A 13,218-nucleotide genomic window follows, 5' to 3' on the forward strand; every position below is an offset into this window, starting at 1 on the left:
GTCGAGGAATCAGCTAGCGAATATTCCCCATGCGGAATTTTGCTCAAACATTCTGGTGCTTTCACTGAGAGACCGAGTTATACTCAAAGCGTGCTCTTAAATGAAAAGAACCTGTTTCCTCATTTTCATCGCTCAATCGAAGCCTTCCAAACAACCATGTTGGAAGTACGCGAACAAGGAGTCGGGCTGCAACAACAACCCAATCCTTGACAAACTTGGGTCACCACGACAACATGACTCCGAGGCAGTTACCGTGTGCTGCAACTGAAGTCGTGGTTCAGACTCTAGGCACTGCGACTGCCGCCACAACCCTAGCCGTAGCTACTGCTCCTCCTCTCGGTTACCGAGAGCACCCATTCGATGCATGCAGTAGCTCTTCGACTTGGTCCCATGTCCAAGAACACCTATTCGACCCCCGTCACAGCGCCTTTTTGCCATCTCGTGGCTGCCAAGACTCCACAACTGCATAGGTATGCTACCACCCACTCTGCCTCATGATCGGATTTGATGCGCTCGATTAGGCAGCCTATAAACAGTGTTTAAGAAGGTTAATAAAAGGCTTAAGGGTTCCTAGTTCTACAAGGATTGGAACATATTAATTCTATGGCATGAAAGATATCTCTAAGTGTTTCTTGATGGGCAAGACACTTAGAGAGATGCATATAAATAGAAGGCTCCCTCCTAGATCCGAAATATCTAAGCTAATCAGAAATTCACCCATCAGAGTTATAGCTATAAGGATCGGTTTCTAAGGAGAAGAACTTCTATACCTTAAGCTGCAAATCTGTTCCAGCATCATCCAATCTGCGCCAGCACCATGTCAGACTCAGGTTAGTGTTAAACATGTTATGGCTTTAAAGAACTTACATGTGGTATCAGAGCTTAAGTTATATCATGTTTCTACCTAACAAAACTCGTGCAGGAAATTGAGAAAATAACTGACAGCTTTTAAGTTATAAAGTATGAACATGATAACAGTATAAAGTATGTGCTTTATCATGTTCTTGACGTTTTCTACAGATCATCGCTTACAGTTCTTGTGTAATGATTGAGTGAGCCAAAGCGACTCAACCATTGCATGATCACTGTATTCAAAGTATTATGATCAGAATTTGCACCATGATGCAAAACATGTCGAAAGGCTTTCTGTCCAAAGATGTCAGCGGTTTGATGTGTCTTGTATCATGGTGGATCGACATGGGACATGGATAGATATGGATTAGTGAAAGGTTTTCTTCTATCTAAAGATGTAGAAGATCTTTTGCTCAGGAAATTCATATCTATTCGTTTTCCAGTGTCAATAAGCATGCTTGAATCACTGTCCAAAGATGTGATTAAGTGTGTTTGATTAAAGTTCTGGGGAAAGTTATATATATAAAGTGCTTATCTTGTTTTAAACATGTACAGTCAATCACAACTCCATTCGAACTCTCACTGGCTCAAATTATAAGAAATGGAGAGAAGATGTGGAAATTGCTCTTGGACTTCTGGATTATGAGATGGTTCTTACTGATGAAGCTCTATCAGTACCTGCGAATGATGCATCTGCTGAGACTAAGGCTAAATATGCAAAGTGGATTAAGGCCAACAAAATGGCAATTCTGATCATGAGGAGGTCTATTTCAGAAGAGGTCAGAGGCAGTATTACTGAAACTGAGAGTGCTAAGCTATTCATGGAAGCTATTGCAGAAAACTTCCAAGGCTCCAAGAAAGCTGAAATTGGCACACTCATGAGCCAGCTGACAGATATGAAATACAATGGAGAAGGCTGCATAAGAACTCATATTCTGAACATGGTTGAGATAGGAAACAAGTTGAAGGCTCTAAAAGTCAATGTGGATGAAACCATGATGGTGCACTTTGCCATTAACTCTCTACCTAGTATTTTTAGACAACTGAAAACTACTTATATTGCTCAGAAGGAGATATGGTCAGTTGTTGATTTGATAGGTATATGTGTGCAGGAAGAACAAAGTATAAGAAAGGACAAAGGCAAAGATCAAGTGTGTTTTGTGCAGGATACTAAGTTTAAACAAAAGGAATGGACCAAAAACAAGAACACAGATAAGCAGCAAAAGAAAGATGAGTCTGCAAAGGGCACGGGTCCAGTAGGTTTGAAGTGTTTCTTCTGCAAGAAATTTGGACATTTAAAGAGAGATTGCAGAAGATACAAGCGCTGGTTGGACAAACAAAAGGGAAAAGGTAAGCATGAAAATGTCTCTGTGATTTATGAATCTAATACAGTTGAAGTTTTATCTAATTCATGGTGGTTAGACAGTGGTGCAACAGTTCATGTGACTAACTCTTTGCAGGGATTCAAAACAAAGAGGGTGCCAAACAAGGATGACTTGAAGGTGTTCGTGGGAAATGGAGAAAGAGTTAGAGTAGATTTTGTTGGTTTAGCTAGTCTTGAGTTGGAGTCAGGTTTCATTTTGGAATTAATTGATGTCGTTTATGTTCCTTCTATGACAAGGAATCTGTTATCAGTTAGCAAGCTTGTAAGATCAAACTTACAGTTTGAGTTTGATGAGTCTGGTTTCTCCATTTTCAGAAATAAAAGTTTTATTGGTAATGGATTGTTGATCGATGGGATGTTTCGTTTGAACTGCAAATTGCCAAATCAAAGTACAGAGATGATAAATGTGTTAAGTTCAAAAAGACCTTGTAATACTGAACCCTTCACACTATGGCATAAGAGACTTGGACATGTCTCGAAAGAAAGAATGAATCTCTTAAGCAAAGAATCAATTCTTCCACCACTTAACCACCATGAACAAGATAAAACATGCATTGAATGTGCAAAAGGAAAATTGACAAATCTCAGAAAGAAAGGGGCGATAAGGAGTGAAAAACTACTTGAGATAATACACACAGATATTTGCGGACCTTTCCCAGCTGATACACATGATGGTTTCAGGTATTTTATTACCTTAACAGATGATTTTTCAAGATATGGATATGTGTATCTGATAACAGAAAAGTCCAAAGCACTGGAAATGTTTAAAATCTACAAAGCAGAAGTAGAAAACCAGCTGGATTCTAAGATAAAGGTTGTAAGATCAGATAGGGGAGGAGAGTTCTATGGCAAGTTCACTGAAAGGGGAAGAAATCCAGGACCTTTTGCAAACTTTTTGCAGCAAGAGGGCATTATTGCACAGTATACAAATCCTGGGACACCACAACAGAATGGTGTTTCAGAAAGGAGAAATAGAACCTTAATAGAGATGGTGAGAAGCATGATGTGTTGTGCAAAGCTTCCTACTTTTCTATGGGGAGAAGCTTTAAAAACTGCAAATTATCTTGTCAATAGAGTACCTACCAAAGCTACAAACAAGATACCCTACGAAATCTGGAGCAAAAGAAAGCCTAGTTTGGCTCATCTAAAAACCTAGGGATGCAAGGCAGAGGAAAAATTATACAATCCAATGCAGAAGAAACTTGATTCCAAAACTGTGAGTTGTTTCTTCATAGGATATCCAGATAGGACAAAAGGTTACAGGTTTTATTGTCCCAAGCATAACACAAGATTTGTGGAAACACAAAGAGCAATCTTCATTGAAGAAGAAGAGGGAGGATTAGATGATATAGATTTTGATTTTGATGAGGTTTTGGAAAACAAGGAAACTGCAGATGAGAATCAAATGAGAAATGTTACCATTTTACCTCTTGATGTCTTGGGAGAAAACCAAGACTCACCAATGGATGAAGAAAGAAATAATGAAGAAGGACAAGTGACAGAATACCAACAAACTGCAGCAGAAGATGTTCAGACAGATCAACCAGTACAGGTTCCAAATCCACAACTCAGGAGGTCACAAAGGCCTAAGAGGCCGGCCTTGTCCAATGACTATTTTGTTTATCTACAAGAATCTGAACATGACATCAATACTGATGAAGACCCTGCAACTTTCAAGCAAGCCATGGAAAGAAGCAAGTGCACACAATGGTCTGCAGCCATAGAATCTGAACTAGAATCAATGAGCAAAAATGGGGTATGGAAACTAGTAGTTTTACCACCAGGATGCAAACCTATAGGATGCAAGTGGGTCTATAAAACTAAAAGAAATGCACAAGGACAAATAGACAGGTATAAAGCCAGACTAGTGGCAAAAGGTTACACACAAGAAGAAGGAGTTGATTACAATGAGACTTTCTCTCCAGTGTCGACTAAAGATTCATTCAGAGTTATAATGGCTTTAGTTGCTCATTTTGATCTGCATCTTCATCAAATGGACGTTAAGACAGCCTTCCTAAATGGAGATCTAATTGAAGAAATATATATGAAGCAGCCAGATGGTTTTGCCTCAAAAGGGGAAGAAAGTTTAGTGTGCAAGCTGCAGAAATCAATATATGGTCTAAAACAGGCATCAAGACAATGGTATCTCAAATTTGATGAAGTTGTTAAGTCCCAAGGCTTCATTGATAATCCATTAGATGAATGCATCTATATGAAATTCAATGGAAAGAATTTTATTTTTATGCTACTATACGTGGATGACATCCTTCTAGCAAGTAGCAATCTGTCTATGTTGCATGACACTAAAGGGATGCTATCCAATCATTTTGATATGAGTGATCTGGGAGAGGCAAACTACGTTCTGGGAATTGAAATCAATAGGGACACAGAAAGAAAAATGATTGGTTTATGCCAAAAGGCATATATTGAGAAAGTGCTTAAAAGGTTTAACATGGGAAATTGTACAGGATGCGATGTTCCTTTCTCAAAAGGGGATAAATTGAGCAGTGAACAATCTCCTAAAACTGAGCAAGAGAGACAGGAGATGAAGGACAAACCTTATGCATCATTGGTAGGAAGCCTGATGTATGCACAAGTCTGCACTAGGCCAGACTTAGCATTCTGCATAAGTGTTCTTGGTAGATTTCAGTCTAATCCAGGTCAAGCACATTGGATTGCAGGAAAGAAAGTATTAAGGTATTTGTAAAGAACTAAAGAGTACAAATTGGTCTATAGAAAGGTTGAAAATTTGCAGCTGGAAGGATATGCAGATGCAGACTTTGCAGGATGTCAGGATACTAAGAAATGCACATCAGGAGTTGTTTTTCTATTTGCAGGTGCTGCAATGGCATGGAAGAGCATGAAACAGCAGTATGTTTCAACCTCCACCATGCAAGCAGAGTTCTTGGCAGTTTATGAAGCCACTTCAATGGCAGTGTGGCTTAAAAATTTCATGTCCATGCTGAAAATTGTGGATTCAATACAGAGACCGATTCAGTTATGGAATGACAATACTGCAGCAGTGTATTTTGCACAAGGAAATAAGAGATCAAGTGGAATGAGGCATTTGCATTTAAAGTTCTTATCTGCAAAGGAAAAGATCAGAGATGGAGAGACTGCTCTAAGTCACATTGGCACAGATTTTATGATTGCAGACCCCTTGAATAAAGGGCTGCCTAATCATGTTTTTCACAGACATGTGGCAAGCATGGGATTGCAATTCAGTTTTGATACCTAAAGTCAGTGGGAGTCAGTGGGAGCTAGAGTTCTTGCAGTTATGTTTTATTTTTGATTTTGTTAACTAGTTCTATCTAGTCAGATTCTGTTTAAAGTAGACTTATTTGAATTGTTTTTATATAATGTTTTGCATTTACTGCTTCTGGATGACAAATAGAATAAAGGCCAAACTGTGATCATGCTAGCATTATGTTTTGCAGTTTGAATCTATGAATGAGTCATTAAAGGAGACCTTGGTAGTCTTAAAGGGTGAGCAAAGAACTGTTTTGTTTTATTACACTTACAGTAAAACAAAAGGGTTCTCATTTTCAATCTAGTTGGATGCCTTATGTGTTTTGCAGGTTCATATATGTGATTATAAAAGTCTTGGATGTTATATATCCAGTGTACTTCGATAGTCCTCTATGAATTTTCAAAATGACAGTGGCTTGATAAAGGAACAAGAGAATTTTGAGTTCCACATGGCCATCAAGTGATGAGCAATAAGTCTGAATTGATTATTAGATCAAGTGGGAGAATGTAAGAAGGTTTATTGCCTTAAACCTACTGAAGTGATCTTCTAATCTATAAAGGATTGAAAGACTTATTGTTTATCAGGAACTCAAACCTATCTCGATTAGGTAGCCTTTAAAACAGTGTTTAATAAGGATAATGAAGGCTTAAAGGTTCCTAGTTCTACAAGGATTGGAATAGATTAGTTCTATCGCATGAAGGATATCTCTAAGTGTTTCCTGATGGGCAGGACACTTAGAGAGATGCATATATATAGGATCGGATTCTCAGGAGAAGAACTTCTATACCTTGTGCTGCAAATCTGTTCCAGCATCATCCAATCTGAGCCAGCACCATGTCAGACTCAGGTTAGTGTTAAACATGTTATGGCTTTAAAGAACTTACATACATCCCATCCCGAGATCGCCGCTCACGACCTGTTAGACCAAGGTCTGATGTGGATAAGTTTACTGAGTTTTTGAATTTGAATTCATCTTGTTTGAATGACAGTTCTTTATCCTACCAACACCAATGATGCAAACCCACCACCACCTCCAACCAACAATTCTGCAACACCCACCCGTGCTGCTACACTTGTAGTTTCCACTATTGTTACCATCAAGCTCTCCACTTTGGTTGGCTCAAATATCTCCAATTCTTCGCAGCCATGACCTTTTTGGCTATGTTGATGGCTCGGTGCCTTGTCCACCCAAGCATCTCCTAGCAACAAATACTTCTATACTGAATCCTGCTTATCTTAATTGGGTGCAACAAGATCAGACCATTCTCAGTTGGATTAACAACTCATTGAGTCCGACAATATTGGCTACTGTCACTCTTTCCCCCACTTCTCGCAAAACTTGGGAATCTTTGGAGCACCGTTATGCGTCCACCTCACATAATTGGATTTTACACTTGCGAAATGAGTTTCTACGTACTATTAAGAGAGATATGTCCATTTCTGAATTTTTAGACAAAATGAATTTGATTTCTGATAATTTGCCTCTTGTAGGAAGTCCCCTCACATATGATTATCTGGTCTCCATCATCATGAATAATGTCAGGGCTGCATTTGAAGTCAGTCAGTGTCGCACAAGCTTGTGATGCTCCAATCACGTCTGAAGCTTTGGGGGCACTTTTACTGAGTGCTGAACGACGTATAGGGGAACAGTCACAGCTTATTCCTAATCTGAACACAGGGATTACTACCTTTGTTGCTTCACGTGGCCATGGCAATAGAGGGCGTTCTCCTAGTTGCAATTTTTCATGCAACATAAATTATGCTACTACTCGTGGGCCTAGTCAATTCCGGTCTAATTTCCCCAATCAACGATCTTTCAGTACTCCATGCGAGTCTTCTTCTTCAGTCCCTGGTCGTTCCATTTTCCAGATTTGCAACAAGCCTAACCATCAAGCTTTGGACTGCTTTAATAAAATGAATACTGCATATGAAGGCCAAATTCCAGCAAGCCGTCTCTCTGCAATGGCCACCCAGCCTAACACTGCAAATTGATTCACCTCAAATATTTGGCTCGTTGACACAAACTCAATGCCCATATCACACCAAAAATTGTAATCTCAATAATGCTTAGGAATATGTTGGTAAGGAATAGGTTGGCGATATAGGTACTGACTCTGATTTACGAATAACTCATATTGGAAATGCTAAAATTGTCATGACATCCACAAATTTTTCTCTTAAAGATGTCTTGCATTGTCCTGATGCTTTATGCAATTTGTTATTTATTCACCGTTTCACTGTTGATAACCATTGCTATTTTCTAATTTATCCTACCTTGTTTTTTTCTCATCAAGGACCTCAAAATCCAGAGGACGCTTTTCCAAGGGGATGTGAGAATGACCTATATCCATTGCAGTTTCGACCCCCTCCATTAATCTAGGCATTGGCGGCTTCTATAGGTTCTAGAGTTTCTGCACAAACTTGGTACTCGCGCTTAGGACATCATGTGTCTTCCACAATAAAATATTTAACTACGAATAAGATTGTACCTGTTTGTGGTTCTTCTAAATTTTCCTTTTGTCATTCTTGTCCGTTAGCTAAGAGTTCTAAATTACCTATTAGTTTTAGTTTTTCATCATCTGAGTCACAGTTTCTTTTACAACTTGTACACTCTAATGTATGGTGTTCTCTAGTTAATTCAATCAATAGTTTTCAGTATTATTTGTTGTTGGTTGATTACTTCTAACGCTATTCTTGGATCTTTCCTATGAAAAATAAATCACCAAACAGACCCTTCCTCAATATTTGTTATCTCAAGGTATCCATCAAAGGTTCTCTTGTCCAAAACATCTAGAACAAAATGGCTTGGCTGAACGAATATACCGTCACATAGTTGAAATAGGTTTGGCTCTTATGACCCATTCTGACATACCACAAAAATATAAGGAATAAGCTTTTCAAACCGCTGTGTAATTGATAAATAGTTACCTACTAGAGTTCTTCAAAAAAAGAGTCCATATCAAGTTTTGTTCAATTGCAGTCCAAGTTATGAATTTCTTCGAGTTTTTGGGTGCACTTGCTTTCCCCTTCTTCGTCCGTATAACCAAAACAAACTTCAACCATGGTCTCGTTCGTGTGTATTCATGGGTTATTCTCTTAATCATCTTGGTTATCAGTGTCTAGATTTAACAACAAGTAAGGTGTTTTTGTCCCGTCATGTGCTGTTTGATGAAGGTACCTTCCCATTTGCACGTTGTGAACTCGCATCTCTCAGGCAAGGTGTCCTCCCTGACTCAGGTACAAATGCTAGTCTTTCCTTTCATTTTCCTATTACTAAACCTGGTCTTGTTTACCCTTAGTCCATTGCAGCACCTAAGATCTTGTTCCAAGCCCAAGCCCACAAATAACACAACCTACACAATCACAATTGCCATCTTCATATTTTTTAAGCCAAGATAGATGTTATGACACTTCAACATCATCTACTCCAGTCTGAGATTTAGTTGTGGTGCGTGAATCTTCTCTATCTGCTGTACCATTGGAAGCTGTCACTTCTTTTATTCCACCGCTCATCATCGACATTAGATGGTGACTTAATCTCAAAAGAGGAGTTTAAAATCCTTTTTGAGGTATGCTTTGCATCTCCAGGTTGATTCTAAAGATGTTGAGCCTTCATGTTTTGGCAAAGCTGTCAAACATGCAGAATGGAGGACTGTCATGGCCACAGAGTTTAGTACTTTGCAAAGGTATGAGACGTGGACTTTGGTTCCTTTTCAAAATCACATGAATGTTCTTCCCAACAAGAGATTAAAAGGCACTCCGATGGATCCATTGAGCGTAATAAAGAGCGTTTAGTGGCCAATGGTTTCCATCAATAGGAAGGGCTCGATTATTCAGAGACGTTCAGTCCTCTGGTTAAGCACACCACAATTCGTAAGGTTCTTGGGCTTGTTGTGCCTAATCAATGGCATGTTCATCAATTCAGAACGCCGCCTTCATGCCTTTTTGAGTGAAGATGTATACAGGAAGCAATCGGTTGGTTTTGTTGATTTGCAGTATCCTAATCATGTTTTCAAGCTGCAAAGGTCGCTTTATGGTTTAAAACAGGCACCTCGAGCCTGGTTTAAACGATTTAGTGATTTTGGTATCTTTTTTATTCGACTTATCTATGTAGATGATATTTCAGTGATTGGAAATCATTCTTCTCAAGTTATGGCTCTTATTCAGAGATTGGGAAAATGATTTTCTATGAAGTATTTGGGCCCTCTAAATTATTTCCTGGATATTGCGGCTACTTATGTAGGTTGCACGTTGCATTTGACGCAAAGAAATATGCCTCTGACCTTCTTACTTGTACTAGTTTTGTACATTGCAAGCCTATATCTACACTATGTATTTCTGGTCAGAAATTGAGTCTTCACTGTGGTGAGCCTCTTTTGGATCCTTCTGAATATCGCCAAGTTGTGAGTGCCTTACAATATCTCACTCTTACTCGGCCAGACTTGTCTTATGATGTGAACCAAGTCTGCCAGTTCATGCATTCACCTACAACAGTGCACTGGCAGGCAGTGAAATGCATTTTGCAGTATTCGAAGGCCACATATGATCGTGGGCTTCGGTATCAACCTGGAAAACTAGAATTAAATGCTTATTTTGATGCTAACTATACAAGGGATCTTGATACAAGACATTCTATTGGTGGTTTTTGTGTCTATTTTGGTTTTAACTTAATTTCCTGGAGCTCAAAGAAGCAGAAGACTATTTCACGTTCTAGTACAGAGGTCGAGTATAAGTAATAATTAGCTGATACTGCTACTGAGTTATCTTGGTTACGCTCCTTATTATTAGATCTGTGTATTTTCTTACCTGCGCCTACCATATGGTGTGATAATGTTTCTTCTATTGCTCTTACTTACAATCCGGTTTTTCTCGGACTAAGCATTTAGAAGTCGACTACTGTTGGAATTTTAAAAGGTTTTAAAAATTTAACCGTTTTATTTATTTAATTACTTTGGCTGTTTTATTTTATTTATTGTGGGGGTTATAAATATTTAATATTTAAGTTTTATTTTTGGTTGGTGAATGCCTTAATTTTTTGGTTGGTGAACTTTTATGGTTGGTGAAGATTACATGTTTTTGGATGCCTATAAAAGGCCACTCCTCCTTCACATTTGAAATACACACAATACACACAATATACACATAATAACACACAATACATTATAAGAATATCACATACACATTCTAATTCTCTCCTTGTCTACTTTTACATATATTCTCTACTTTATATTATTATTATTTTGGGCAATGGTTATGTGACTTGGATACCTATATCTGTCTGTGAATGTGCTCATAGCGGATCTTGAGTTTGTGTACAAGGGGGCGTATCTTGGAGTCTTGTAGACCGTCAGTACCTGCACGTAGGGAGGCTACAAAGGCTTTAGGACAGCGTCTTTGCCGTGCTTCACCGTACCAAACTCACCTTCTTACTTATTATTTATTTTCCTTTTACTTACCTATTATTTTGTTTTCTTCAATTTCATTATACCTTCAAAACTTTCCAATTTGTTTATATGTTATTTATAATATAAATATTTTGTATTTGGCTTTATGGAAAGAGGAAAACTATTATTTTTTATAACAATCTAAAGCCTTTGTAAGTTAAAGTTGTTTTCTTCCCGTATCCCTAGCTTTAATATCTTTTAACTCTTTGACTGAAGCTTTTGCATTTGTATTGGATTTTCAAAATGAAAATTACGATTTATTTTGGGTAGATACAGTTTGAAGCTTTCATATTGTATATACAATTTCAACTGCTTTAAATATTGTTGGTACATTTATATGTTTATAATTTGTTGCTAACGTTTGGGAAATTACTGCTAGTGTTTGAAAATAAAACCTACCGACTAATTTATGTGGTATTATTATTATAGCTCAACGTATTATTATTTTATGTGGTGTGTCCGTTTTCTACAGCACAATTGTTTTTAAAATATATTTCAGAATCTTAAAATTGTTAATAGCATTCAAAAGCTAATTAATGACCATTGAAATAATGGAAAATATATATATTGAAGTGAGCTATGTTTTTCTAAGCTACTGTTTGTTTTAAATAGCTTCTATTGTTTCATTACGGATTACTTTATTATTACTCATTAATTAATTTACGTTGAAACATCCAATATTGAATGGTTGAAGTGTTTAAAACCGAAACGTTGAAGTGTTTCAAAATCTTTGATCTTTTTTTCCTTTTAATTGAAATTTCAAAGCAAATATATATATATTTAGAACAAGTATATATATTTGATTTTATTGTGTTGGGCCTTTTTACATTGCCTTCATTCATTTTGGTTGCCATCAATCTTCTTTTATATAACGGTCCCTTATTTTTTTGTTGGACTTAATATCATTTTATTGTTCTTACTTTTGGAAGTCCTTCATACCAACGTGAGAAGCAATTATAATATATTCTTAGCACTAAAGTTTAGTGTTTGAAATTACTGTTTTAATGTTGGGTTTTTATACACTATCTTTATGTGGTTTAATGCATTATGAAGGAATAAAGCATTATTGGTCAACAGACAATTAAGTTTTCTTTTATGAAGATAAATTTGATTTGAATATTCAATTGTTGCATCCTTGCAAATCTGTGTAGTATACTACTTACTTTGGTTTCAAATTCTTGAAAGAAAAAAGGTGCAAACAGTTTTTTTTAGTTTAATTCTGAATTCAAAATCTAATATTGCGTCAGTTTTAGATTTGGCCTATCTGTGTATTCAATTTTTATATTGATTCTTATTTTCATTTATATCTATTAATTTTTGCAAAAACGTGCAAAGAATTTATGTGATATTATTGCAAGTTTTATTGAGCCTAATTATTCTTTATTTTGATGGCTGTCATTGCTTTGAATTTGGGAGAAAAACCTATGTTTTTTTTTTTTTGTAGGATAAATGTATCACTTTAACACCTTGGACGTTAGCTCCTTTTGATTCCAGAATTAGTTAATTGCTCTTAACTTCTTTTGGAAGCTTTTGCATTTCACATTCAATTACGAGATTTTATTTCTTTTTTAATTTATGCAGCTTTAGTTTCAAAACTTTAATGTCAATTTCATGACATTTAGAGCTTTTATTTTGGCAGTAAAATTGTTGATATTGTTAGGTGATTATTGCCTTTAATGTTCTAATCATTTATGCAATTTAATTACATCTTTGTTTTAATGCCTTGGATTCTTTTTAAAGTTTCCAACGCCTATATATTTCGATTGTGCAATCCTTCATATTAGTTACTTGAGTTAATCTTGATACAAATATATTGAGTGAACTAATGTTCTTTTGATTATAAAGTCTTGACAGATGTCACATTGAGTTAATTGCCATGAAGTGTACACTGTGGAATCCTCCTGAGAAAACTGAAATGAAATAATAAATTATATCACTGTAAGTGGCATTAATTTTGAGTTTTGGTGTAAGGCTTTCAAACCCTAAATTTTTGAGGCATTTTTTTCTTTTGAGGCTTTCGATGGTTTTATTATATTTACAATGACTATCAAGATGACTGTGAGTACATATCTTATGAATTTAAAATTAAATAAATTTTGGTACAATCTTCATATATTTTGAGAATTCCCTAATTTGTGGGGGTTGAGTTTTTCCTTAACTATGTGGGTATTTGTTGGAATTTTTGTGGGTATTTCAAATACAAAATTAATATCAATACTTATTTTTTAAAATTTAATATTCCAGTTTTGAGTGATTTGATTACCTCTTTAAAACTGAAGTTATTTTGT

The 13,218-nt window shown here is 36.5% G+C and overlaps 1 protein-coding gene across 1 annotated transcript; it reads left to right on the forward strand.

Moving 5' to 3' along the window:
* Nucleotides 1–746: 746 nt before the first annotated feature.
* Nucleotides 747–2,584, forward strand: LOC117619868. Its single transcript, XM_034349923.1, has 4 exons — nt 747–830; nt 1,408–1,853; nt 1,965–2,202; nt 2,313–2,584. The coding sequence occupies exons 1-4, from the start codon at nt 818–820 to the stop codon at nt 2,345–2,347; spliced, it is 732 nt and encodes a 243-aa protein (XP_034205814.1). The 5' UTR covers nt 747–817; the 3' UTR covers nt 2,348–2,584.
* Nucleotides 2,585–13,218: the final 10,634 nt, after the last annotated feature.

This window comes from Prunus dulcis, chromosome 2 (assembly GCF_902201215.1).
Source record: "Prunus dulcis chromosome 2, ALMONDv2, whole genome shotgun sequence".
Classification (NCBI taxonomy): domain Eukaryota; kingdom Viridiplantae; phylum Streptophyta; class Magnoliopsida; order Rosales; family Rosaceae; genus Prunus; species Prunus dulcis.

Excerpts from the sequence above, each read along its gene's own strand:
- LOC117619868 (XM_034349923.1), top strand. Across the intron at positions 1,854-1,964 it reads ATGTGGATGAAACCATGATG|GAAGAACAAAGTATAAGAAA; the intron begins GTGCACTTTGCC and ends ATATGTGTGCAG. Across the intron at positions 2,203-2,312 it reads GGACAAACAAAAGGGAAAAG|GGATTCAAAACAAAGAGGGT; the intron begins GTAAGCATGAAA and ends AACTCTTTGCAG.